The sequence below is a fragment of the Ambystoma mexicanum genome, chromosome 7p (assembly GCF_040938575.1).
Source record: "Ambystoma mexicanum isolate Mex_15411 chromosome 7p, UKY_AmexF1_1, whole genome shotgun sequence".
Taxonomy (NCBI): domain Eukaryota; kingdom Metazoa; phylum Chordata; class Amphibia; order Caudata; family Ambystomatidae; genus Ambystoma; species Ambystoma mexicanum.
Window position 1 is genome coordinate 947,228,021 of NC_090939.1, and position 25,096 is coordinate 947,253,116.

Consider the following 25,096-nt stretch of genomic DNA (forward strand, 5'->3'; position numbering starts at 1 on the left):
ATCTTCTGGAGTAGTTTGGGGATATACTGGTCCTGTCTTTCATTGGGGACATATACTGATATAATTGTGTACGTTTGGTCATTGATGGTACCCTTCACACCCAAGTATCTGCCTTTCCGATCCTTCATGACATGTTGTTTGTGGCAGTCCAACTCCCTGCTACATAGGATTGCCACCCCTTTCGTTTTAGACTGGCTTCAGGCGAAAAACTGGAAAGGGAATGATCTACTACGCATCCTTCTTTCATCTTGCTGGAGCAGGTGTGTCTCCTGTAGGATCGCTATTTTCGTTTGCATGGTTTCCAGCCTACTCAGAATCGATCGTCTTTTAGCAGGGGAATTCAGGCCCTGGACATTAAGCGAGATTATATTCACTTCTACCATTGCTCTCTAGGAGATGTGGTTCGGCATATTGGATCTTGTATCCTGCTACAGAATTTTCCCACTGTCTGTTGTCTTTCTTTTAAACCCAGTTGTGGAGGTGGCTCATTTTTGCTCATAGTTTTTTGGTTCCTTGCTTTCCCAATCTTCAAACATCCCCCGCCCCCTTCCCATCCCCTCCATCCTGGGAGAGTATGAGGCCTGGGCCCCAAATGGGCTCCTCCGCTGAACCAACAGATGTAAGGCCTCTAGGGTCCCCCCAGTTCACAATGGTCAGGAGTAGATTTACTCTGACCCTGCTTCCAAGATGAATGACCTCCTACCTCGGTGCAGGCGCTTCAGAGTCATTTTGCGGTCTTCTCACTTTTAGGTGGCGCTTCACTCATTGTCTGTGTGCTTGGCTGCCTTCGGGTCTGGTGTGCCTTTGGGTTCACAAACCTGAACCGGTTGGGTGCTGCCAGTTCTACCCATTCTTCCTCGTCTTTGCCTTCTCCCCGTCGACCATTCCCATGGTTTGCTTGACTGGCCAGGTGCGTTTGGCCGAGGGCGCTCGGGTGCCTCCTGCTGTTCGTCCTCCAAGTATAGGAGAGCTAGAGCTTCTGCACAGTTCCCGATATTCCTCTGTTTGCCTTCCCATGTGAATGAAAGGCTGAACGGGTGCAACCATCTATATCTGATTTGGTGTGTCCGAAGGGCTTTCATGAGTGGTTGCATTAGCCACCTTTTATGAAGAGTGATTCGGGCGAGGTCTTGGTATAGCTGTATGCGGGACCCGTTGATCGTGAGGTCCCCGTTCATCCTTGCCGCGTGTAGCACCTCTTCCTTCAGACCATACGATGTCATTGCTATTAAGACATCTCTGGGTCGTGACCCTGGTTCGTTGCGTATCGGGCCCACTCAATGAATCCTGTCGAAGCCTATAGTTTCAGGTTGGGCATCAGCTTGTAGGCTGCTGAAGCAGAGTTGCATAGTGTCTCTAAAGTCCTTGTCCAGTACTGATTCCGCCAGGCCCTTTACCCTGATATTGGATCTTCTCGAGCGGTTTTCTAGATCCTCCGCCTGGAGTTCCAAGTTGTTTGTTGCGGTTGCCAGCTGGTCTAGAAGCAGGCTATTTTGATTAGTCTCCTCCGTGATGTTCGAGAGGCCTCTTTCCACTATGTCTACACTTTCACCCATCTCTGCCATATCCGTGTTAACCTCCTGGAGGGACGATTTCAGGTCCTCCCCAAGTTGTTCCATTTGAGAGTGGAAGGCTTTTGTCATCCTAGCCTCCATACCTTTCAAGCAATTTAACAGTTCGTCTTTGTCGGTTACTAGTAGGATGGGCCTGTGCTTCAGTGAGTGGCGCTGGGGGAGGAGAGGGCGAGTCAGCCTGCGTACAGCCTCTTTGTCGCCAGCACTTCTCAAGCTGTCCCTCCTGGGGCCTGGCCGGGGTCCGTGCTCTTGATGGGCCCGTTTTGGATTTGGTACCTGGCATCTGAGGCAGGCAGCTATTGTCGGCGGTTAGTTTGCCCGAGGCAGTGCGAGTTTCGGTGTTGCAGCCGTTGCCTTCTTCCGTTTTAGGTGTCCCTTGCGGAATTGTGGATCAAGGGTCTGGATCACAGCTCCTTTTGGGCGCCTAGGCGGAAATTTCCGTGCCTCTCATGGTTCCAGTGGCCAGTTAATGGGCTGCTAGCGTGGCGCAGACTTAGGGGGAACCTTTAAATGCTCTTAGCGTGCTCTGCTCACAGCACCCCTTCTAGCCCAAACACCTTGTGTAATATCATGGGTGGGAGTCACCCACTGCCTGGCGCCTCATGATGTGCTACCTCCTCTGGTCCAAATCCGACCTCCTATATCTCACCGCTCCTCCGGGCGAGCGTTCGCTTTTCCACGGCTTCAGGGGTGTCAGCAACCTGGGGGGGGGGCATGTCGCGCTCAGATTGGAAACTTCTAGAACTTGGGGCACTGGATGTGCCCGGTGTCCGCTCCCGTGCTTCCACAGCGGGGGGAGAAAGGGTCCCAACCTCAGCAGTGTCTCCCTCTCCCCCACCACCGCACCCCACCGATTCCGTATCCCGGGCCTTCCCCCAGCGCCCACAGCTCCCCCCTATATTCACACCGCTCTCTCCCTCTGGTCACTCACCCCTCAGTATGTGCTCCTTTTGCAGGGGCCACCGGCACTCGCGGGCCCTTCCGCGCCGCCGCGGTGCGTTGTCGGGCGGGGGGAGGAAAGGTACCCCCACGTGGACTTCTCTGCACCAGTGAGGCGTGCTGTAGGGCGGGGGGAGGCGGACTCGCTGCTCCGATCAGCTTCGCTGCCTTCGGTGCAGCCTGGCTCAGGGCTTCGTTGTCTGGAGGCGGGGGAGACCGAGCGCGTGGGGCCCCCGTCACCGCTGTCTCAGTACCTCTTGCCTCCCTCCGAGGTCTCCCGCTGGCACTTTGCGGGCTCCGCGCACCGCTGAGGCGTGTTGAGGGGAGCTCCTACCTCCGATCATCCTTCACTGCCCCTGGTGTGGCCGGGCTCGGGGCTTCGCTGCTTTGGGATGTGGGAGCCTTCGCTGGTCGCCCGCGACCGAGCGTGTGGGGCTGCCCGTCACTGCCGTCTCCTCTCTGGGTCACCGACGGGCAGCTCGCGGGCTTCTCCGTGCCGCCTAGATGTGTTGCCGGGCGGGAGGAGGGGAACTTCCACCCCCGATCTTCTTTTACCACCACAGGTTTGGCCCCTAACGGAGCTCGAGGCTTCGTTGCTTGGAGGGGCGGGGGTGTCTCTACTGATCCTCCACTGGTCCTGGCTTGCGGGCTTCTCCGCACCGCCTAGAAGTGTTGTAGGGCCGGGGGAGGGGAACCTCCACCTCCGAGCCCTTTTTTTTTTTTTTTTCCCGCTTCAGGTTTGGCCCGTAACGGGATTTGGGGCTGCGTTGTCCGGGGGCGGGAGTGTCTTCGCTGGTCGTCCTCGACCGAGCGTGTCGGGCTGTCCGTCACCTCTGTCTCCTTCCTAGGCCACCAGCGGGCTTCTCCGCGCCGCCTAGATGTGTTGCGGGGCGGAAGGAGGGGAACTTCCACCCCCGATCTTCTTTTTGCCGCCACAGGTTTGGCCCCTAACAGGGCTCGAGGCTACGTTGCTTGGGGGGAGGGGTGGCGGGGTTGTCTCCGCTGGTCCTCCGCTGGTCCTCTGCGACCGAGCAAGTGGATCTGCCGGTTGCTGCCGCTTCGGGTCTTCCCGCTCCTCTCCGGGGCCTCCAGAGGGCTAGCTCGCCCTCGCTGCTGGGTGTGTGCCCGGGTGTAGCAAGCCCCGTCGCCTGCGCCGGACACCGCGCTCAGGCGTATGTCGTCTGGGTGCACGGTCCACGTCCTGCTGTGCTTCCCCCTCGGTTGCTTAGGGGGCTTTCGTACGCCGCTATATTCACCTTTTTCTCGGCCTGCACGGAGGACTTGAGGAGTGCGTCCTCACAGTCCGGCGGCCATCTTGGAATCTCAGGATCTGACTTTTATACAGAAACCCAGCCAATCGAACAGCCTTGCAACATTCAATCCTTTCAGGACAGCCAGCCTCCTAGTTTGAACTGGAATCTCGCAGTCAGGCTGGAAGACAAATGGCTGCTGAGGTTTGGACTCCTCCCTCGCTTCCTGCTTTCACAGACACTCTGGAGCCTGGGCAGGGAATCCACAGGATTCCCGCCGAAGATAAAGTTAACACAAAGGAATTTCCCGCCCTGGATGTCAGGAGAAGGAACAAGAAAGGACGAGAAACTCTAAAATGGCGAACAAAGAAGACTGGGACCATTTTGGTAAAATAAGTACCCATAGGTGCCATATTGGGGCTGTGCAAATAGCCCACGGTGAAGGTGCACTGAAGTAATTAAAAAAGGTTCACTGCCACCAGCCATTAAAGATAAGTTTGTCCTTGTAACATAAATGTTGCATTTAAAATGAGAAAGCAGATGCTCAGTATCTCCCCAACACTCCACATAAGGTGGGGAGCGCTGGTCTCGCTTAATACAAGCCTCTCCCATTTCTAAGTGCCTCCAAAATTGCTCGTCTGATGTCAAAAACCTTTTTCTCCTCACGAGTTTCATAAGGCTATTAACCCTCCCCTGTGGCCGGGCCATCTGTAGCGAGTTGCATCTGTGAGCTATTATGTGTTTGAATGTGCTAGGCTATTCTTAAAAGGTTGAACACATTCAGGTGTTGTCATTGCCCCAATGGGGACCGCGCCTCTACAAGATAATTCCTCCATCTTGCGATACTCTGTTTCTGCATGCATGTTGGAGATTACATTCTGTGCTGTGTGGGAAAGACTGCGACAGTCAGTGCCGTCTTCCCCCTGCGGCTTCTAACTGCCTGTAATAACAAGGTGAGGCCCACTCAGTTTTTGATCGCAGGTCTTTGGGCCTTCTGCAGTGCAGGGGGCATTTTTACAGAGCCAGTGGGCCTCGCAATTGTTACATTTCCAGTTGTGGCTTCACAATGTTTCCACCTTAAAGTTATAGTAGGTGCCTTGAGGCCCATGTGACAATCCCCTGACTCATATGGGGGGTGTTGCAACCACACCCTGTACCCTGCATCATGGAGCAGGTGGCGGCACCCAATCCCCTACAGAGGACATGTTTCAGGCAGGATATATTGTCAGAGCTCCCTAAAAATTAGGAGTAAACCAAGTACGTATGTGTCTGCCACCACTATTGCGTTAACCTATCCAGTCCAGAAGCATCAGCTGCACATGCCACACAGAGGAGCTCTACTATTGTGTTAACTGATTTGTACAAGCCCTATTAGATAAACACATCTTTTAATATTAATATTAAAGATGTGTTATATCTTTTAATATTATAGTATTAAAGTGTGTGATTTTTCACGCCTTGAAACACTTGTGTATAGGCGCGCTATAAATAAAAAATCATATCATATATCGTTCCACCCCCCATTTCAGGCCCCTCTGCGGCGAACCAGACACTACACGACCCACGAGAGAGAGGAATGCTTCAAGGACTCCAGTTACCACAAGTCCCGACAGCAGGGGAGATACTCTACAACCTACAAGAGAGTGTGACACTCGAGAACCAAAGCTATGAAGCACACAGCTTACAACACACATACAACGCCACTGCCTCTCCATGGCATACTGGGGGCGCTGAGAATGGCGATCCTAACATCAGGCTGAAATCACAAAGCACCAATAGGTCTGCATTGGAAGGGGTGGGGTAAAATGACACGTTATGTTTCTCAGTGTATACCGGACCCTTTTTATATCATTACTTTATGAAACCAGTTTTATTTATTTTCTTTACAAGTATTACAATCATCAACTTTAACCAGATAAACCAAAGGTCGACCACATCAGATACAAATTCTCTGTGCATCACAGCCCCACCTCACTCTTCCCATACCACCTTCCCTTTCTCTCCTGACCCTTGTTTCACCTCAATTATCTCACCCTCCCGACAGTTGCGTATCGGGGGTATTTCATCTCGCCATCGGTCCCATATTATTTGACATTTTTGAGGCACCGTTTTCTCCAACTCCTCGCAGTAGTCCATCCCTTCATCCACCTGTGAAAGTTATGGGGTGTAGTGGTACCCCATTCTGTCGGCAGCATTTTTTTTTCCAGCGTCAGGGCCGTCCTGGTGAGGACTTTTGTCCCAAGCACTGAATCGGCCTCCCCCATACATGTACAGCACAACCCTAGGACAGTCCTGTATTGCTTCCCCTATCTTATGTCAAAACCGATCCCAGAAGGCACTCAATCTTGTGGCATTCCCAGACCATGTGGTAAAAGGAATCCACTCCCACCCCGCATTTCAGACACAAGGGGTCCGCTGCCCGCCCCATTTGTTGCAGGCGGTTCCTGCTATAGTCCACCCTATGTAATACTGTGTACTGTATCAGTCGTAGTTGTAGGGTTATGCTTGCCTCTATTGGTGACCCCAGTGACTCCACCCAATCGTCTTCTTCCAAAGGTCCCAGATTCCCTTTCCATGCTCCTCTCAACTTGATCATCGGCTTGGATGTAAAACTATTAAGTATCTGGTATGCCTATGTGATCACTTACCCCTTGATCTCCCACTCCAAGAGGTTGGCCTCTATTGGCAACCTTTCCTGTATGTTCCAGCTTTCTCTCCCACTCACCCCACATTGTGTGTTGTAACCATATTTGCTGTTGTTGTGCCACAATATCTTTGTCGAATGCCCTTCTCCTGCCACTTCTTTTGCATACCCAGTTTGTACACTTCTGGTAAATCTGCGTTCCCCAGATGGGTGCCTCTTTAGTCACTACTCCTCCCCATCCCATTGCCTTTAAAGTGTTCTTTTGGGAGTCTAGCACGCTAGCCCAAGGTCCTGTGATCTTGTGCTCCACCCTGCTTCCATATATCACCTGCAGGGGGGGAGTGGAGCCCATTCCACCCAGTTTGTGCTCTGTGCGGCCACCCCATCCCTCCCCGGGCCTTTATAAAAGGCAGATGGGGATTGGCCCACGGGAGCAGGTGAGCATAGGATGGGCTGGAGATGGCTTAATTCCAGATCAATCAGTATAAAGAGGGGAAGGTGAAAGAGATGAGTGTGGGTATTTTGGGTGAGATCAAGGGGCAGGACCAAGATACATGGCAGTGGAAAGAATGTTAAGCAGAGAATAGAGGCAACAAGTAGAGTGTTCAACGGGAGGCATTGGTTAGTAAGAGAAAGTGGTACTTTGGTGTGTATGGCGAGTAAGGTGAGAGAGTGAGACTTAACAAGAGAGTAGGGGAGTAAGTGAGACTGGGTGAGAAATGAGAGAGTGAGAGGATGGTGAGTGCGATAGAAGGGGAGTAGTGGGAGTGGAGAGTAATGGGAGTGGACAGTGGAGGGTAGAAGTAGATCACATTGGAGGGACATATGAGAGAGCGAAAATGGAGAGTGGGAGGAGGAGAACGAGGAAAGTAGAAGGAAAGGAAGGAAAGAATATAAGGGTTCGTAATATAAGAGGGGTAAGAGCAAGTTAGACTTGGGCGGTTGGAAGACATTATGTTCTGTTTGACCATACTATTTCTTGTGAGACCCCAGGCTATGATTTACCTGGAGGGAGTAAGATCGATAAGGATGTTGCCATTTTTAAAATGGATTTCTAGATTCTGGCAGATCTATTTTAGGAGGCAACCTTAGTTATAGGGAACGGGGAAGTCCGAGAGGTTATCCACAATGAGTCCTCACACTGAAGCACCCAATATTTCAATTTAGACAGGAATGTATAAAAATACAAATATTTATTCTAAGCCTTAAACACAGTAAAATAAATGAAACTAGCAGGTGATCTTACCACACACTACTCAGTAATAAACATTTCAGGAGCTTGTGGATCTGCTTTGATGACATGCTCTGCATAGTCCGACATCTAGTAAATGTTGCAGAGTATTACCAGATTTGTTTTCGAAACTTGAAAACTGAGGTCGACAGGGCGTGATTAGTAATACTATCCCTAGTGTGGCGTCAACTGTACCCATGGTCCTTCACGCGTCGAGGTCCCTTAGATAATTTTTTGCCACCATCGAAGTCGTTTGAAAATACAGAGTTCTCTTCTAGGCTGATGCCTTTGATTTACTAAAATTTAATATTGGTCGAATTTCTTCCGACTGCTCATCCACTCGACGGCTCCTGACGAACACCCACAGCGTCCACGACTGATCGATTGATGCTCAGATGTGGCCTTACGGGCCTCTTTGGGCTTTGACCCAGTATTGTAGGGAGAGAGGGGGGAGGTTTTCTACCTTTTTAGAGAATGTTTATCTTATTAACCCCTTTCTTCTCTTTTCGCCCAACTGCCCTGTTTATACATAATGGACAAAACCCCATTTGAATTTTGTCCCTCTTGCCGTCGAAAATGTCAGTGGAAAGACACGCGCCTGGTGTGCAACCAATGTCTACCGAATGATCACGCCGAAAAGCACTGTAAATCTTGTCCGCATTTCCGGCCGAAAACCCGAAAAGATTGTCGTACGAAACGCTGGGCCGCTCGAGCTATGCAGGCCAAGGTTTCCATAGACGTGACGGAAGACTCCAGCGAGGGCAGTTACGGAGTCATGAGTGGTGCCGAGGGTGATTAGGATCCGTCCGGACCCAAAGTGTAGGCCCCCCGACTCCAAAAAGCAGGCTGGCAGTCCTGTGATGGGGAAGACACCCGGCGGCCCACATAAGCGTAAACACGCTAAAGACATACCCCACGGTCGACTCTCGAAGACAGTGTCCAGCCTCGAAGCCCTTGCAGTGACTGGGGATAAAGCCTCCGGTTCCTCGCTGTCCTCTGGGCCTTCGTGCAAGCTTTCGCCTATTGACAGCTCCCGAAAACCGAAAAAAAGGTTGGTTTGGACACTGCAAATAAAAAGTCCCTCCTTTCCCACGCCAAAGAACAGGCATCGAAAGGCATCTCTGCGTCTCCTAAAAAATAGCTGAAAATAGAAGCGCTAATTCAAAAACGGGTTAGTGCATCTCTTCTAAAGGGAAGGTTGCAGAAAAAAACAAAAAATGTCAATGCCATTAACTCCCGAGGCCACCCTGACGGAGTTTTCCACTCCCTTAGACACCCTCTCTGGGGCTATGTGCCATAAAGACAGCCTTCACACAAAAGCCACCCCTACTAAAGATGTAACCCCTTCCCAGGGCCCTGTCATCTTGGGATTCCCACCAGAATGTTGTTTTACACCAGACCAATTTAACAAGATCTTAGGGTGAATGTCCTGTTTCGTGGACTTTATGGACAGATACCCAGATCAGTTAACAGTTCTCGGAGATGCCTCGCAGACGGGGGCATCAGCAGAGCCACCCCTTGCCAAGAAATCTCGCCTGAGCCACAGCCCAGCACCTTTGCTCTAGGCACTCTGGTCTCAGCACCCCAAGACATCTCTCAATATCAAGACCCATCGCATAGCCCATATTATGTCCAAGCAGGGTCTCCGGGGGATCTCTATAGCCAGGATCAAGACCAGTACTACGATGATGACTATGAAGACATTTATGTAGTACAGTCGCCCGACCATCAACACCAGTCGGTTGCAGACTCGCCAGTTGACAACCAACTGTAGTATAATGAATTGTTACTGAAAGGCGGCGGAACATTTCAACATCGACACCGAGGAGACACAAGTCGATAAGGACTTTGTGCAAAACATACTGGGGGACAAAAAGGAAGCCAATGCAGTTCATACCTCTCTTGCAGTCAATACAGAGACATAGTCAACCATCCCTCTTAACACCTAGTCTTACAAGACCGGTTAACCCAAGAATAGAAAGATTGTTCCTGCCCACTCCCACCAACCCCCCTGTACATTAGGGGCCCGTTGGCAGAGACCTTGTCAGACAAGGAGAGTAAAAAAAATGTATACATTTGGAAGAAAGGTAGCTTCCTCTGCAGCATACCAGACAAGAATTGCCAACAATACAACCTTGTTAGCTAGTTACGGCTGCCACAAATGGGACGAGCTTGAACAACTACTACAGGCCGTCCCAGAATCACTGAAGGCCGAACTGCTTAAAACTGTTTCAGAACGCAAGCAAGTCTCAAGCTGCATCCTGAAGAACAACCTTGATGCGGCGGACAGCACGGGACGCATCATAGCCGAAGGGACCCTCGTTAAGCGGTATGCCTGGCTTAGGCAGTCAGGATTTAAGCTAGAGACCCAAGCTCTGCTCCTGAAAATGCCAGTAGAACCAAACGTCCTATTCGGTAAGGCCGTAGAGGACGCCCTAAAGAGTGCCAAGGACAAGTACAAGTACGACACTCCTAAATCCCTTGGGCAGCTGGCTAACGGAACTTATTTCCAACAGGGTTCCCCAAACTCAAAAAGATTTTGTGGACCGAGCGGTCCACGTTCCTTGGGCTTCTCTCAGGGAGGACAGTCCTCGTCTTGGAACCAGTCTCAAGGCCAGGGTTCCCCGTCCAGCTTTCAAAGGGGGAATGAAAGAGGCAGAACCTCACCTGGGATAGGCGCATCTCCCCTCCCATGCAACTTCAGTAGGATGCCAATCTCTCAATTCACCCACGCATGGGAGGGGATAACATTGGACAATTGGGTGTTGTCCACCGTAGCAAGCGGGTACTGCATAGCGTTGATTCAGAAACCACCTTACCTCTTGCCAAGACAGAAGAAACAGCCATACTGCTGGAGGAAAAAAAGGCGCTGCTCGAAAAGGAAGCAATAGAAATCGTTCTGGCGAACCGGGTAAAAAACAAGGGTATCTATTCAACTTACCTCCTTGTGCCAAAGAAAGACCTTACCATGCGCCCAGTATTAGATCTGTGCCCTGCAAATCGGTATGTCAAACTAGAGGTTTTGCATGACCACGCTTCAGGGCGTGATTCCACCCCTGAAACGGGGACTACATGCAACATTGGATATGAAAGATGCATACTTTCATATTTTAATGCACCCTGCGCACAGAAAATGCACGCCTTTCAAGATGGCAGGAGTAAACTACCCGTTCAAAGTACTCCCATTCAGCATCGCCTCAGCACCAAGAATGTTCACCAAGGTGCTTGCAGTAGTGGCAGCACACCTGTGCAGAAAGTCATCCCAGTATACCCTTATCTGGACGACTAGCTGATCACCAGGGAATCTCCTCAAATTTGCAGACTAAATACGCAAAAAACTATACACCTCCTTTTCAATCTGGGTTTCTCCATCAACGAGAAAAAAGTCTAATCCCCAGTCAAACAAAACAATTTCTGGGGGCTATTGTAGACTCAGAGGAGCTAGCATTCCCCTTGAGTGAGAGAGTACGAAATATGCTGCTGCAGGTACCTCAATACAAGGTTGGTTGACAAATAACGATACTTAAAGCAATGCGCTTGCTAGGGATGATGGCCTCTTGGCATTTGTTTAGATCCTCACACGCACCTGCGCATGCGTCCAATGCAGGAATGGTTGGCGAAACAGTGGTCTCAGGCAAGTGGACAGTGGGATGATCTAGTGGTTGTTTCGCTAACCCTGGTCCAGGCTCTTTGCTGGTGGTCCAAGAACAACCTGTTAAAAAGGAAAACCTTTTTGCGCTCCACCAGCCCAAGGGATCCTAACTAGAGACTCCTCACTCGCCGGTTGGGGGGCACACTACCTCAACCACACAGCCCACAGACAGTGGACACTTGATACTGCCCAAAGACTTATCAACTTCCTGGAGCTCCTGGCAGACATGCTGGACATGGATTCATCCCTCTCCCAACACATCAACTCCGTATTCCGAACCTGTTTCTTCCACCTACGCACCCTCAGGCGTATCTTCCCATACCTGACCTTTCCTCACCGACTCAATCGTCCTCTCCCGCTTAGACTGTAAACTGCCTTTATCTAGGCGCACCAGCGTTCTAGCTAAGGAAACTGCAAGGAATCCAAAACGCAGCAGCACGCCTGCTCATTGGCCTTCCTCCCAGAGAACACATCAGCAGAACATCGGTTGGCTGCCCCCATAACCAGCAGTCCGGTTTCAGGGCAGCCAGAGGCACTGAAACTGCGCTCCTTAATACCCGAGAAGACCTACTTTCTAATCTGGACTCTCTCCTTCTGTTCTGATCCTCCTCGGTCTCTGCCAGTCTCTTACTAAAGTCTTACTGCCAGTAGGACTTTATTGCACCCCTCCAGGTTTCCATAGTTACATTGGTGTGGGAAACTCATTGTACTCTAATCCTGCCTCTAATCCTGCCTTAGGACATTGGTCCTTGGGGCAACCCTTCAAGGAGAAACATCTTGGCCTCCTTGACCTGTGAAAACTAAGTTTTACTTACTTTCAAAACCAAGAGTAGATCCTGTTGGACTTTGCCACTTTGAACCTTGTACTCTGTTTCCCTGCCTTTTCTGCCCACCCACCGGTCACTTTTGGCATATTGTCCCCTCTGAACATTGTGAGACTATCCTAAAATAGGGTTGGACTCTTTAAGACAGGCTGGAACAAAGTTACTAAAAGTTGTAAGAGTTTGGGAAATGTTTCATGCATGTTTCAGATGGTTTTACTATGTGATGTGTTACTGAAAAAGCTATTCTTGTGTGATCACAACTGTAGTTTATTCTCCCAAGAATATTACAAGTGGTCTTCTGTTGTTTTACTGTGTTACCAGTACTTACTTGACTTGAAAGTTACAACGGTGCAAACATAAATAACAATTTTTTTTTATATAACGTCTAAGAGTGTTAATGTTTTCTTGGAGCCAAGTGTATGCTCTAAATTCTTTGCACCTTACTACAACCCTCCTCCCTCCTTAGATTAAAACTTGCTATGCGCCATTCTACCAAACCCTTGTGTGGTTCTGACTAAACCGAAGTAGTGTAACCATGTTCATCCAAGGTGGGCATTCGAAGTGCTGTCTCAGACAGTACTTTTCTCAAACCCCCTAACGGATAAATTGTTCCTTCAGGAATGTAATGTGTGTAGTGATGGCCACAAGGGTTCTATGTTTGAAGGCATGGTCCTGGTCAAACACATGTTTGACTCGGTATCCAGTCAAAATATCTGAAACAAAACAGATTGGTAAATTTCAGAGTGGACAAAAACCCTGAAAAACCCGGCAACCATTAATTAATTAAATAATTAAACAAATAAAGGGTAGTGGGTTAAAAGGGTTAAAATGGATGGTATTAGGGTGACATTTTAGGGTTAAAAAACGGGGGGGGGCTTGTTGGGGAAATCCTCCAATCCCTCTACCTCTCCCCTCCTATGCCCACCCCCGTCCACAACACTGAATTAGAGTTTTCAAGTGTTCTTTCCACAATGAAATGTACCACTCTGTAATTGTGGTCAGTAAGATCACATATAACTGTTTGGATGTTTCAGAGGAGTTAGATCAGAAGCAGTAGCATTTGACCTGTTGGTGTCCCATAGGGTTAGCCAAAAGGACACAGTTGCTTTTTTACAATTCTTGAGAGATAAAGAAGCATACAGCTGGGTCAGATAAAAATCCTTTTGAAACAGGGCCTCCCTCAAACACAAATTGCATTGGCATTAGAATAAGATTAGTAATGTGCTGGCTGCAAAAGCTGAGACTGGTTCTAGTAAGTCTCCATATACCAAGTTATTTGGTTATTACTTATTAAGTTGGGCGCAGGTCTATGTGGGAAGACCCCACGTGTTAAGGGTAAAGCCTTGGGGTCTACCATCAACTTTGCTTTCTTTCACGAAAATAGAGTAGTATTGACAGGCGCAGCCTTCTCTCCTACTAAAGCAGAAGTTAACTTGGTGTCTGGGGGGGCCTCGGCAAGCAAGTGTAATAGTTACAACTGAATCCCTTTTGAATATTAGGGACTACATTATGGGGTACAGAAGGCTAGGAAACCACCAGTGTTGGAGACACAGGGCCCAGCACTTCAGAAAAGAAGTGTGCTACTGTAGAGAGAAGTGTGCTAAGGCTCCTCTGTTGTATATTCAGCTTGCTGATTGCCCCCTTGTAAATTCCACCTGTCCTTTTTAAAGTGAATGGTATGACTCAAACTCTACCTGTCAGTGTGCAGTAGTTTCAGGCAGTGGTTTGTAATGATCTAGTATGGTGGTACTGGTTAACACCACTGGAGATTACTTGATGTCAAACCAAGAAACCTCAGTCTGTGGCAAAGACTAAGCCTGAGTCAATGGGTAAATGCAATGCCAAGAGAGGAAAGAAATCTCCTCTAAACATAAAGCCTAAAGGTTTTTGTGAGATTTGTGAACCTGCTCAGAAATCTTTCTGGAGAGGAAAAAGTGATTCGAACTGACCTAGAAGACCTTACCCCCCACCCCCCCCAATGACTTTCCAGAACTACAGAGTTTAATTATATTTATTTTGTTGGGTATTTATAACGCGCCAGTACAACAAATGGTGTTTCAAGGCGACCACAAGACATAAAAAGGGGCCGGGGGCAGTGAAGAAAACAACAATAACGGTCCTACTAGGCCTTGTGTGATTCAGATCATGCAAGTGCAGTAGCAAGAGGTGCCGGGGAGAGGGGAGGTGAATCGGGAGGGGCGGGGAGAGGGAGGTGCCAGAATGGGAGAAGGGATAATGCTGGGGTGAGAGGGAGATGTGAAGGAAGGTGGAGGCAGATTAGTGCGAGGGTGGAGAAAAGGGCCCCTGGGGGGTAGGCAAGTGCTAAGGGGAGTGCAGGTGGGCAAGTGCCAGGGGATGCAGGGAGTGAAGACCACATGCTAAGTGAAAGGACGAGGTTGGACCAGGCTCGGTAGGGATGCACACCCCACCAGGCTAGTCAGTGGCCCAGAAAGGCAAGTGCAGGTTGAAGGGGGCAAAGAGAAGTTAAAGGTAGACCGAGGAAGTGAGGAGAGAAGGTAGAGATCAAGTGGGCCAGAGGGGCAAGGTAGATGTTCAAGAGCCATGGCGAGAGGATGCAGCCCTGAGGGACGCCACAGGTGGAGCGTGTGGTGGAGGAGCGGAAAGGGCCCAGTTAAACCTGGGAAGGTCCGTCAGATAGGAAGGTCGTCAACCAGCCCAGTGCTGCGTCCCTTTCCAGAAGGACTGAGCAGGCAGGCCTTTTCCGTGTTAGAGAGCAAGTCCCCTTTGTGGCATAGAAACTATTGGGAGGCTAGTATAAAGGACGCATAGATTCAGCTGTTTGGGAACACTGATGGCTGGTTGAGTTAGACCTTGCCTTCTGCAGTAGGACCCTCAGAGCACTTTAGTTGGAGTTCTATTTGAGAAGGTAGTGGTAGTGTTAGGGGCGGGAGGATAGTACAGGGGCAAGGCATTTGTCTTGGAAGCAAGACATCACAGGGCAACACAGGTCAGCATCCCAGTTCTGCTCTTAGAAACTGGTCCCGGGTGTTATGCGTGTTTATAAAAGATTAATTAATTAATAGTTGACATTGTTGGTCCTCTTGCCATCCCTATAGCCTTCAGGAAACGTTTTATTGGTAGGAGTTGACCATGCCTTATTGTGTCCTGGAGCTAGTGCCATGAAAACTATCCTCCCATTGCTGCATGTCGAGTCCTGGAACAATTCAGAGCTGGCAGCAGCAACTAAGAGGACAACGCTCAAGGGAAAATGGAGTGAATGCCTGGCAATAGTAGGTTCACTAAGCACGATGGAAATGCTAGGCCATAAAGACTGCATATGGAAACTAAGGCACAATAACCATATACCATAATGACACGTCAGATGCGAGGTTCGTTTTCCAAACAAGTCTGGTTTTATTTCCTAGATTTCTCAGTCGGCCGACTGGGTCTCAACGCCTCACGATGTGTGTTCCCAAACACTGTGAGATGCGCGAGAGCGAAAAGCGCTCAAGCAGCAATATATATACATTAGACATATCCTTTGTTAAGGTAATTCGACCCGCCCTCATACATGTCATACGGGCTAGGGTTCAGTGATTGACACTTATGACACGTTATGACAAGTCTTCATTCAGTCCAAACATAGTTATTCTAGCAAAGGCAGCAGCGACAGCTTTCTGTTATGGGGAACATGGAGCTGTGGCTTGGCAAGGATATCGTGTTCTTAGCAGGGAAACATTCCTTACTACGTTATCTGTGTGTTTCGGCTCATGAGCTAAGGGTCAGATAGTTCTGAATCAGAAAACACCACTCTCTGCGAAGGAGCACCGCTAGGAGAATATAATTCATGTTTAACTGCCTTTTACAACAGCGCTTGCAAGACAAACCAGCACCTGGACTACTGATTAGATGCTGCTTCTGCTCGACTTGACTTAGTGAGAGAGGAAAACTATGTATTTCTGCACAGTTTGACATTCCTGTCTGTGTTAGTATTTCAGTGTTCAAGCCGTGGCCGCGCACGGTGTGCGAGTCTAAAACATAGAATACATTTGCAAAGCGTTTTGACAGAAAAGTAAAAAGCAAATGGCTGACATTTCACAAAATGGAAGCCCTTTTGTTACATTGACGATTCTTGGATTGCGATGTTTGTCACATGATGCAATTCGCTTCTGGCCAACATATTATACATATCATTCGACTATAGGGTTGCTTTTCTGGTCTAACAAACCCTCCTTTTGGCCTTAAGCCAATAGCATCATCCATACATCGCGTCTTCATCGGACCACGTGTCCAATTCCAAACTACCCATGTCGCTATAATCATCCTCAGAAATATCAATTGCCAAAAATTCTTTCATTATTTCATTTTCGTGTTGTGCACCTTCACTTAACATGCGAGGAGGTTTCGTACTAATTGCATGTACACACTCATTTGAAAGTTGAGAGCAGAGGACTGGCAGGCATTGTATGCAACAGCAAATATCATAATCAAAATTGCAATTAGTTTCCATCCCCATGATCGTAGCAGTTCCCAAAGCCATGAACTTGTATTCAGATTCCAACCACCTATGCGAATATGGATTTCAGAGCTTAGGACATGCAATTTTTTAATTGCTTCAAATATCGTGGGGGAGGAGTCACTTACGAATACACAGCACGCTGACCCCACCTATTTGCATACTTCTCCACGATCAGCCAAAATTATATCAAGCACCATTCTATTTTGAAGTGCAATTAATCTGATTGCCTTTTGTTCTAATGTCATATTATAGAGTTTATCTGTTGTCCCATTTATCATTTTTTCTAACACCCTGGACTGGACAGTTTTCTTATAGTCCATGAGTTTATTACTTGTCCCCAAAATGGTATAAGTGATTTCGCTATATCCCCAGTAATCTGTCCTGCGGTATCATCTCGTCGTGGCTGAGATCTAGATAATTTTGCTATTTCAAAAGTTTTGAAAAGAAATACACCAAGTAAAAGTATACCTAAATAACAGGTCCCTTCCCAAGTTCTAGGTAACCATGGACAGGCCTGATCTCCACATATAAAATAGACAGAACCTCCTATATATAATGTTTTTTCTTCTTGTTCAAGTACAGCAATATTCATGCATCTAGTAAATGTTCCCACTGGGTAGGAACCTTTTTTCCGTAAACAAAATGGGACAGAACGTGGGCTATGATTAATAGTAAAGGAGGGAGGCACATCATCGTTGTTTCCTACCGGAGCCATTTTAAAAGTGATTAGGGACGGGTAAGGCCTAGAGAATCTACTGGACTTGTTGTTACCAGTGTTATTTTGCTTCTGCTTGTAAATACAGAACAACCCAACAGTTCCAATACCAATCTTTCAAATTCATTTATGTTTGTTCTATCAAACTAACCAGTGACACTATCATTCCATTTTCCAAAAAATATCGCTCTTAATGAAGCATAACAGGCGGTAATAAGTGTCAAAGGATGTACATACCAACCCATTCCTTTTTCCCTGTGCTGGGATAAATAGAAACAAACCCAACAATTGGACCTATTCAAGATAGCATGAGTCATATTCATAATCAGCAATAATGTATTATTAGCATACCCTTTTCTATGTTTCACTTCTTGTGAAGTAAGAGTATAAAAGAGCACATGTACTGGGCTGCTCATAGTAGGAGCATTGGTAGCAGTCAAGAGAGAGTTAAGGGAAGCACATTCTCCAGATACCAAAATATTGGGATCAGTGTAATCAAAATGCAAAGCGGTATCATAAACATTAGATTAACATTCTTTCCGAACCAAGTCGTTCTTGGAGTAGGCTTAATCTCTATCTCTATATCATCAACTGCATTGGTGCAGGAGGAAGCAGGAGTGAATATAGGCATTGTCTGTAATATTTATCTTCAGGAAAAGTTTTTCAGTGTCCGTCGGGAAAGTTCTCCACAGCAACACACGTTAGCAACAAACGTTCAGGCCAGTCCAGGCTAGCCTTCTTATAGATGACAGCAAGCCGATGTTAGATTTCACAGAGCTCCAAAAGGCAGGAGCAAGTATCAATTTTATAGTGTCGGTACCATTTGCCCCCGCTTGTCTGTGCCAGGTTGCAACACCCTTCACTTTCAATGGTAGCACTGGGAAACTGTGTCAGAGCTTTCAACTGATATAGCTCATACGCTCCTTTTCCTTAGGCCTCCGTTCCCAGCTTCATCCATGACCTAGGAACAAAGGCGGAAAAAAAGCTAATCACTTCCGATTTTGTTAACGTAGATTGTACCTTACAGCTCGGGTACAGTATGAACAATGCACTCTCATTTCCAGATGCAGGATCAGTGCCAGCTTGTGATGCAATGAGTGATGATGAGGCAGCAGTCGGACAAAGTTGAGGCAACTTTGGCCTTTGTATCTTCGTTGCAATCTCCTCAGGTGTCATGATGCCTGCCCCTGGACATCAGGATCAAGTCCATCTGCCCAGGAAACGGGCATCCAAGCACCCACTGGGATTCCCACCATTCCAGTTAGGAGCTATATGGGTGCGGCGCCAGGCTCATATTGTCAAACTTGCCTCATGCAGACCATGCTGCAAGAAACTTAAGCATAGGCCATCGTGAGGCCTGGAAGGGATTACTTTTCTTTAGGGACTATTTTTTGCTTGGGTGTTGTTTTGGGACTTCTTACCTGGGACTACTTTGAAGGCTATTTAAACCACGCCCAATGAACAGCACACGCTTCGCGTTATTCTGCCTTCTGCAGGGTAACGCTCACCGTGCCTGCAAGCCGAGCATCCTGTCTTCAGCCACGCCCGCCTCGACCTCAGACCAGATCCTAGAAAGAAGGGGAAGAAGGAAAAGTTAGAACAAGGACATTACCATTTTATCAGCAGCAGTTCTCAGAGCTGCCGCACCATCGAATCGAGAAAGAGACCCTGAATTCAAACGCGTCGATTCGCCAGCTGCAGCGCCGCACCATACTCGCCAGTCTTCACAGCATCTCCGCGACCCAGCGCAGTCTCCATCTCCTCGTGGCCAAAATCCTGGCATCTGAAAAGACAAAACAAATAACAAGGTGAGCCAATAGCCAACAAGGACAATCTTCTTTCACCGCAAGATACTTACTTGAGTTCATCGCCGAAGGCATTCTTCTTCTGCACACCATTTCTTCTTACGCCACACCTGTAGGGAGACAAAAGGTTGTAAGTTAAATATATTTGGATCATTATTTTTCACCAGACAGTTTGGGAAATACAGACTCATACCTAAGCGCTTCTGCTTCCAGAAAAGAGGGGCAAGAGTAAATAACAGACATTTTGAACTCTAAAGAACTATATGCTACTTACCCCGGAGTCATCAGTTGTCTGGAACTCGCCCAACTCCTTCAGACCAGTGAAGTAACTGGTTTTCTACGCGCCCCTGCCCCCCATGCAGGATGGAGAGCTCATCTTTTCAAACAATAACGTGAGGCTAGTGAAAGGGAATACAGGAGGTGTTCAGTGGGGAACAATTGAGTGCATGCATCCTCTCGCCCACAGGTGGCTAAATCCTTTTTCCTACCTTTAGGAGATTATTCCTAAGGGTCAAGCATACGAAACTAGGAGGGCCAGTCCAGTCAGCCATCACCACACTATGAGTCACGCTGGTGGAGTCCGTGGCAGTCCAGTTCCGTTCGACGCCCCTGTGGGGTCCAGGTGAGCGTAACACCAGGCCCTTTCTCGGGCTTAGGAAGTACTTCTGACAGGGAACTGGCGATGGTATCTTTGTGATCAAGTACAGCTGTCTTTCTTTCGACATCAGGATCATCAATCTCTTTCTCACGTGGCAAAGGAAACGGAACTCTTTTCGTGTGTGTTGCGTGGATCCAGTGCTCGCGGCCATTCACTCGGACTGCAGTCTGCGTGGCCAGTAGCACCTGGAAGGGTCTCGTCCAGCGCGGTGCAAGCAAAGATTTTCTTTACAAAATGTTCACCAGAGTCCAGTCGCCAGGCTGCAGACAATGTCCTGGGCTAGTATATCTGACAGGAAGCGCCTCCTGCACCTGCTCATGAATCAAACACAACTGTTGGCAGTAATCCATAAGTAATGGGTATTCAATATCCCTCAACCATTTTGGTTGGGGCACGTTCCAGACATTCGCTGGTCTCCCCATCACGATCTCGTAAGGGGAGGGACCAGTCCTCGCTTATACAGCTGTTCACATGCAAAGTAAAGCTAGGGGTAGTGCATCGGGTCATTTCAAATTGCTCCCTGCGCAAATTTTGCTCAGCTTGTTTTTCAAGATACCGTTTTGGCGTTCTACCATACCGGCACTCATCGGGTGTCTGGCCGAATGGAATTGTTTATCAATTTGAAGACCTGCGCAAATTTGCAATATCACGGCCACAATAAAATGCGGCCCATTGTCTGACCCTATGACACGGGGTAGCCCGAATCGGGGAAAATATTCTTTAAGCATGGCTTTAGCTGTGGACATAGCTGTGCAATCTTTCAGGGGATAGGCCTCTGCCCATTTTCTGAATGCGCAGACCACCACAAGGACATACTTATAGTTTTGGCACCTCTCCATTTCTATGAAATCAAAATGGATGACTTCAAATGGCATAGATGGTGGGCCAAAACTTCCTACTGGTGTCAGTAACCTGTTTCCATATGTCTATAGGAAGAATCACGGGAAGCAGTAAATCAATGTCCCTCAATGTAAAAACAGATGAATTCACCACAGATAAAATTTCCTTATAGAATCCTGCCGGGTTTTTCCTAATATCAGGGATCGTCTGCTTTATACTATTTACCTCTTGCCTAGAAAAAAGGACATGTACAAACTGTGCGATATAATGAGCTTCTATCGTTCGCGCTGGAGCTGCTCCATCAGCAGCAATCTCTACTTTCGGGACAAACGTGGGAGGCACCTCTCTCATGGGTAATTGCAAACTAGAGGATTCTACATTTGTTCGTCTATTAAGCAACAAAGCTAAATCAAGTGAACAAGCAGTTGTTCCAGTTTCAGGCTATAATGCTATTTTATAAATTGTCATTAGATCAGCGGCACAACATATCTTATTCTTCATACATTCATCCTGTAGGTATTCTACCATAACCTCTAATACCTTTCTCTGCATTTCTGGTATATACTGACTAAACGTATCATGCACTTCAATTGGGGAAATGGCGGCATCCGTAATCCATCTAAGTGCATCTTGCGTACAAATTTGCATCTCTTCACTAGCGGGTTTCAACGGTGGTAAAAACCGTTGCTGGACATACGACCTATGCGCTTTATCTTTTCTTAATAATTCTTTATGCAATCTATCAAGTTCTCACTTAAACACAAATATTCGGCCTACGTGTTCTCATACTTTCGTCGCATTATCTCGCAAATTCGAAAGAACAACCAAATCGCGCAACTCTTGCGGTACCACTGTATCGGTCAAATCACCCCATATTTTCACAGGATAATTCCCCATGCATTCCAACAATACCTGCTGTTCACCAAGGCCTCTATGATCAGATATGGAACTTTGCACAGCCACTTCATTGTCTTCATCAATATACGTTTCGGCCCATTCTTTCAGTTCTTCTTTACTTCCTTTAATCATACTACGAGTCTGTCTAATATTTCCTTGAGCAGGCCCCATCTCTGTAGAAGTACCTGCTAAAATGGCTAACTCATGCTCTGGAGGCAGTGGAGGAAATTATGTCACAGGCACAGGGGAGAGGAACTGCTTACTGCAGGTGCAGATGGAATAACAGGAATGGGAGGTACATAAGGAGGAGGTGCAACTGGGTCAGTATTTTGATGTTCATTTCTTCGCTCATTTAATGTTTTGTCTATTAGTTCATCTGATGTATGCAAATCTTGCGATGGATATGTTTTCTGTACATCTAATTGAAAAGCCCTGTCCATGTTCCTAATGGCTTCCTTCTGCTGATGCTGATCATGCTCTAGCGCTTTCTCTACATTTGTTTTATGTCTGTGTGCGTCTTTCTCCCTACTTCTCAAACAGAGATTAGCTTCCTTCCTCCAGTCTCTTACAACGTCGAACGCTGCGGGTCGGGCCTTTTTTGCGTAGCAATACTGATTCTAGGTGTTCTATCTGTGCTAATTCAAAGCTCCCATTACTAGGCCACTGAAGGTCTGATGCACGTCTGGTCTGCCTATGCCAAATCGCATTAAACACTATTGCCCTTATAACATACTTGATATACATTTCATTTGCCGGCGACCCTTCGGGTGGCACGACCTGGCCAGTTTCCAAAGATTGTCTACCGCAGTGAAAAGAAACTCACTAGACTAAATTTCCCAGACATGGTTAATTCTTACCCTTTTCTAACACTGGGCGTTTGAACTTGCAAGTGCAACTCTCTACCAATATCAGGGCGTTTAAGAATCGCGGCACAACTCACCTGGGGCTCAATCTGCCTCGTTCCAGGACCCAAGCCTTGATGCTCTCTGGGCGCTGCTCGTCGATCAGGGATCAGCTGTGTACAGATCTGCGGAGGAGTCTCATCACTTCTAGAGGGGCGACCCGAACACATTCCGATCCCGGTTCGACGGCTTCGTCCTGGACTCGTTTTTGCCTTCAACTTCAACGTATACGATGGAGCATTAGTAGGAGCGTCCCTGTTCGGGTGCCATATTTGCTAGTCCATAAAGACAGCATATTGAAACTAAGGCACAATAGCCATATATCAATGACATGTCAGACGCAAGGTTCGTTTTCCAAACAAGTCTGGTTTATTTCATAGATTTCTCAGTCGGCCGACTGGGTCTCAACACCTCACGACGTGTGTTCCCAAACACTGTGAGATGCGTGAGAGTGAACAGTGCTCAAGCAGCATAATATATACATTAGACCTATCCTTTGTTAAGGCAATTTGACCCACCCTCATACATGTCATACAGGCTAGGGTTCAGTGATTGACAATTATGACAAGTCTTCATTCAGTCAAAACATAGTTATTCTAGCAAAGGCAGCAGACACAGCTTTCTGTTATAGGGAACATGGAGCTCTGGCTCAGCAAGGATTTTGTGTTCTTAGCAGGGAAACATTCCTTACTACGTTATCTGTGTGTTTCGGCTCATGAGCTAAGGGTTAGATAGTTCTGAAGCAGAAAATACCACTCTCCGCGAAGGAGCACCGCTAGGAGAATATAATTCATGTTTAACTGCCTTTTACAACAGCGCTTGCACGACAAACCGGCACCTGGACTACTGATTAGATGCGGCTTCTGCTCGACTTCAAGGACTTGGTGAGAGAGGAAAACGATGTATTTCTGCACAGTTTGACAGACATTCCTGTCTGTGTTAGTATTTCAGTGTTCAAGCCGTGGCCTTGCACGGTGTGCGAGTCTAAAACATAGAGTACATTTGCAAAGCGCTTTGACAGAAAAGAAAAAAGCAAATGGCCGACATTTCACAAAATGGACGCCCTTTTGTTACATTGACGATTCTTGGATTGCGATGTTTGTCACATGATGTGATTCGCTTCTGGCCTATATCATTCGACTATACGGTTGCTTTTATGGTCTCAAACTGGTATTGATGGGCTAATTGGATACTTTGAATGCTGTCAATTTTGTGTTGATTGTAAATGATAGAAATGGGTAATGCTGGGCTAATTGGGATAGTAGAAGTTGTTTGTCTGCCTTCTGGGCTTAATGAAAATTGTTGATGCTATTTTGAATTCCCATTAAGTACTTACCAGCCAGTAATAATGTAATAAGTAAATGATGTGCTAGATGTGTTTAACGAAACCTACATTCACAAACTGAGAAAGAATAAGATTTATACTTTAAAATATTTTGCATCTCCTAGCGCTGTTGCCAATTTGTGCTGTCTAGAACTGTTAACGTATAATGTATTTGCCTTTTGTAGTGGACGATGCAGATAAAATTGACCAGAATGGTTCTGCAGAAATGACCATGGAATCGGAGGATGACCCTTCGAAGTTAGACGACTGTTGCTCTGAAGTCATTAAAGTTTACATTTTCAAAGCTGATCCAGGAGAAGATATAGGTGAGAGTTGAACAAGCTGTCCTATCATTGTCTCACTTTAATATATTTTTTAAAATCTACTGTATACTAAGAAAAAGCTCTAATGGATTGGTTCAGGTGGGTTTTGCACCTTCATTTAGCTTGTATGATAAATATTTGCAATGCAAAACCCTTCAACAAATGCATTGCAAGTGTAATAAAAACATTATTCATGTATAATAGAAAAGGTGAGACCAGCAGCTCATTTTCTGTCTTGTTGTGCATAGAGACTATTCTTCTGAGGGAATATTTATATTGAAAATTGAAAGGCATAAGTTAATTATTACAGTCCTATCAATAGTAATGAATTGCCTGTCACTTTTCTGTGAATCATATAATTTCATGATTCTCTGGTATTTTTTGGTGTGCTGTAAATGTTTAATTCAATTGATCCATTTGTTTTTATTTTAACTGAGTTGATATGCGTCTCAAATGTATCATTTGGATGGTTTCCATATGTGATGTCTCTTAAGCAAAACTACTCCATGAATTGTCTTATTTGTATGTTGTATAAAGAAATTTGTTTTGAATATTAGTTTTGAGAACAGCATTATTCAGAACCACAGTTTCTTTTTTATAGCCCTATATGGTCCTATATCTGGATGAATGATACTTTTTCTATATAGATTAGTCAATTCTTTATACACTGTTGATGACGTACAGTTTTGTATACAACATGTTTCCCTTACTCCAGAGTTGACTATTTTCGATGAGACCCAGGTTTAGTAAGGGTAATTCTTCCTGGAGTTTTAAGTATGTCTTCTTATGCATGTGGGTAGTGCTATATGAGCAAAAGGGAGACCACTTTTTTGTTAGGGGCTTGTGGGATGTGGCCTGTAATACATAAGCAGCACAGGAGTGTCCCAAAACAAGCTACCTATTGATGTGACAAGTGTAGGCAGGAAATTTAGATTAACATGAGGCACCTATAGGTCAAAATCTTGTGTAGCAACAAATATCACAAGATATGCACAAAGGCAGATTTTTGCAAAAATATATTTTTCGTTTTATTATTTT

The 25,096-nt window shown here is 46.9% G+C and overlaps 1 protein-coding gene across 5 annotated transcripts in view; it reads left to right on the plus strand.

Annotated features, from left to right (window-relative positions):
* Positions 1-25,096, plus strand: part of ZFX (zinc finger protein X-linked) — a 318,074-nt gene that overhangs the window by 184,185 nt on the left and 108,793 nt on the right. For all 5 annotated transcript variants that reach the window (XM_069637285.1, XM_069637286.1, XM_069637288.1 and 2 more), the window contains one exon: positions 23,921-24,061. In XM_069637285.1, the coding sequence (XP_069493386.1) occupies positions 23,921-24,061 (141 nt within the window). The remainder of the gene's footprint in view (positions 1-23,920; positions 24,062-25,096) is intronic.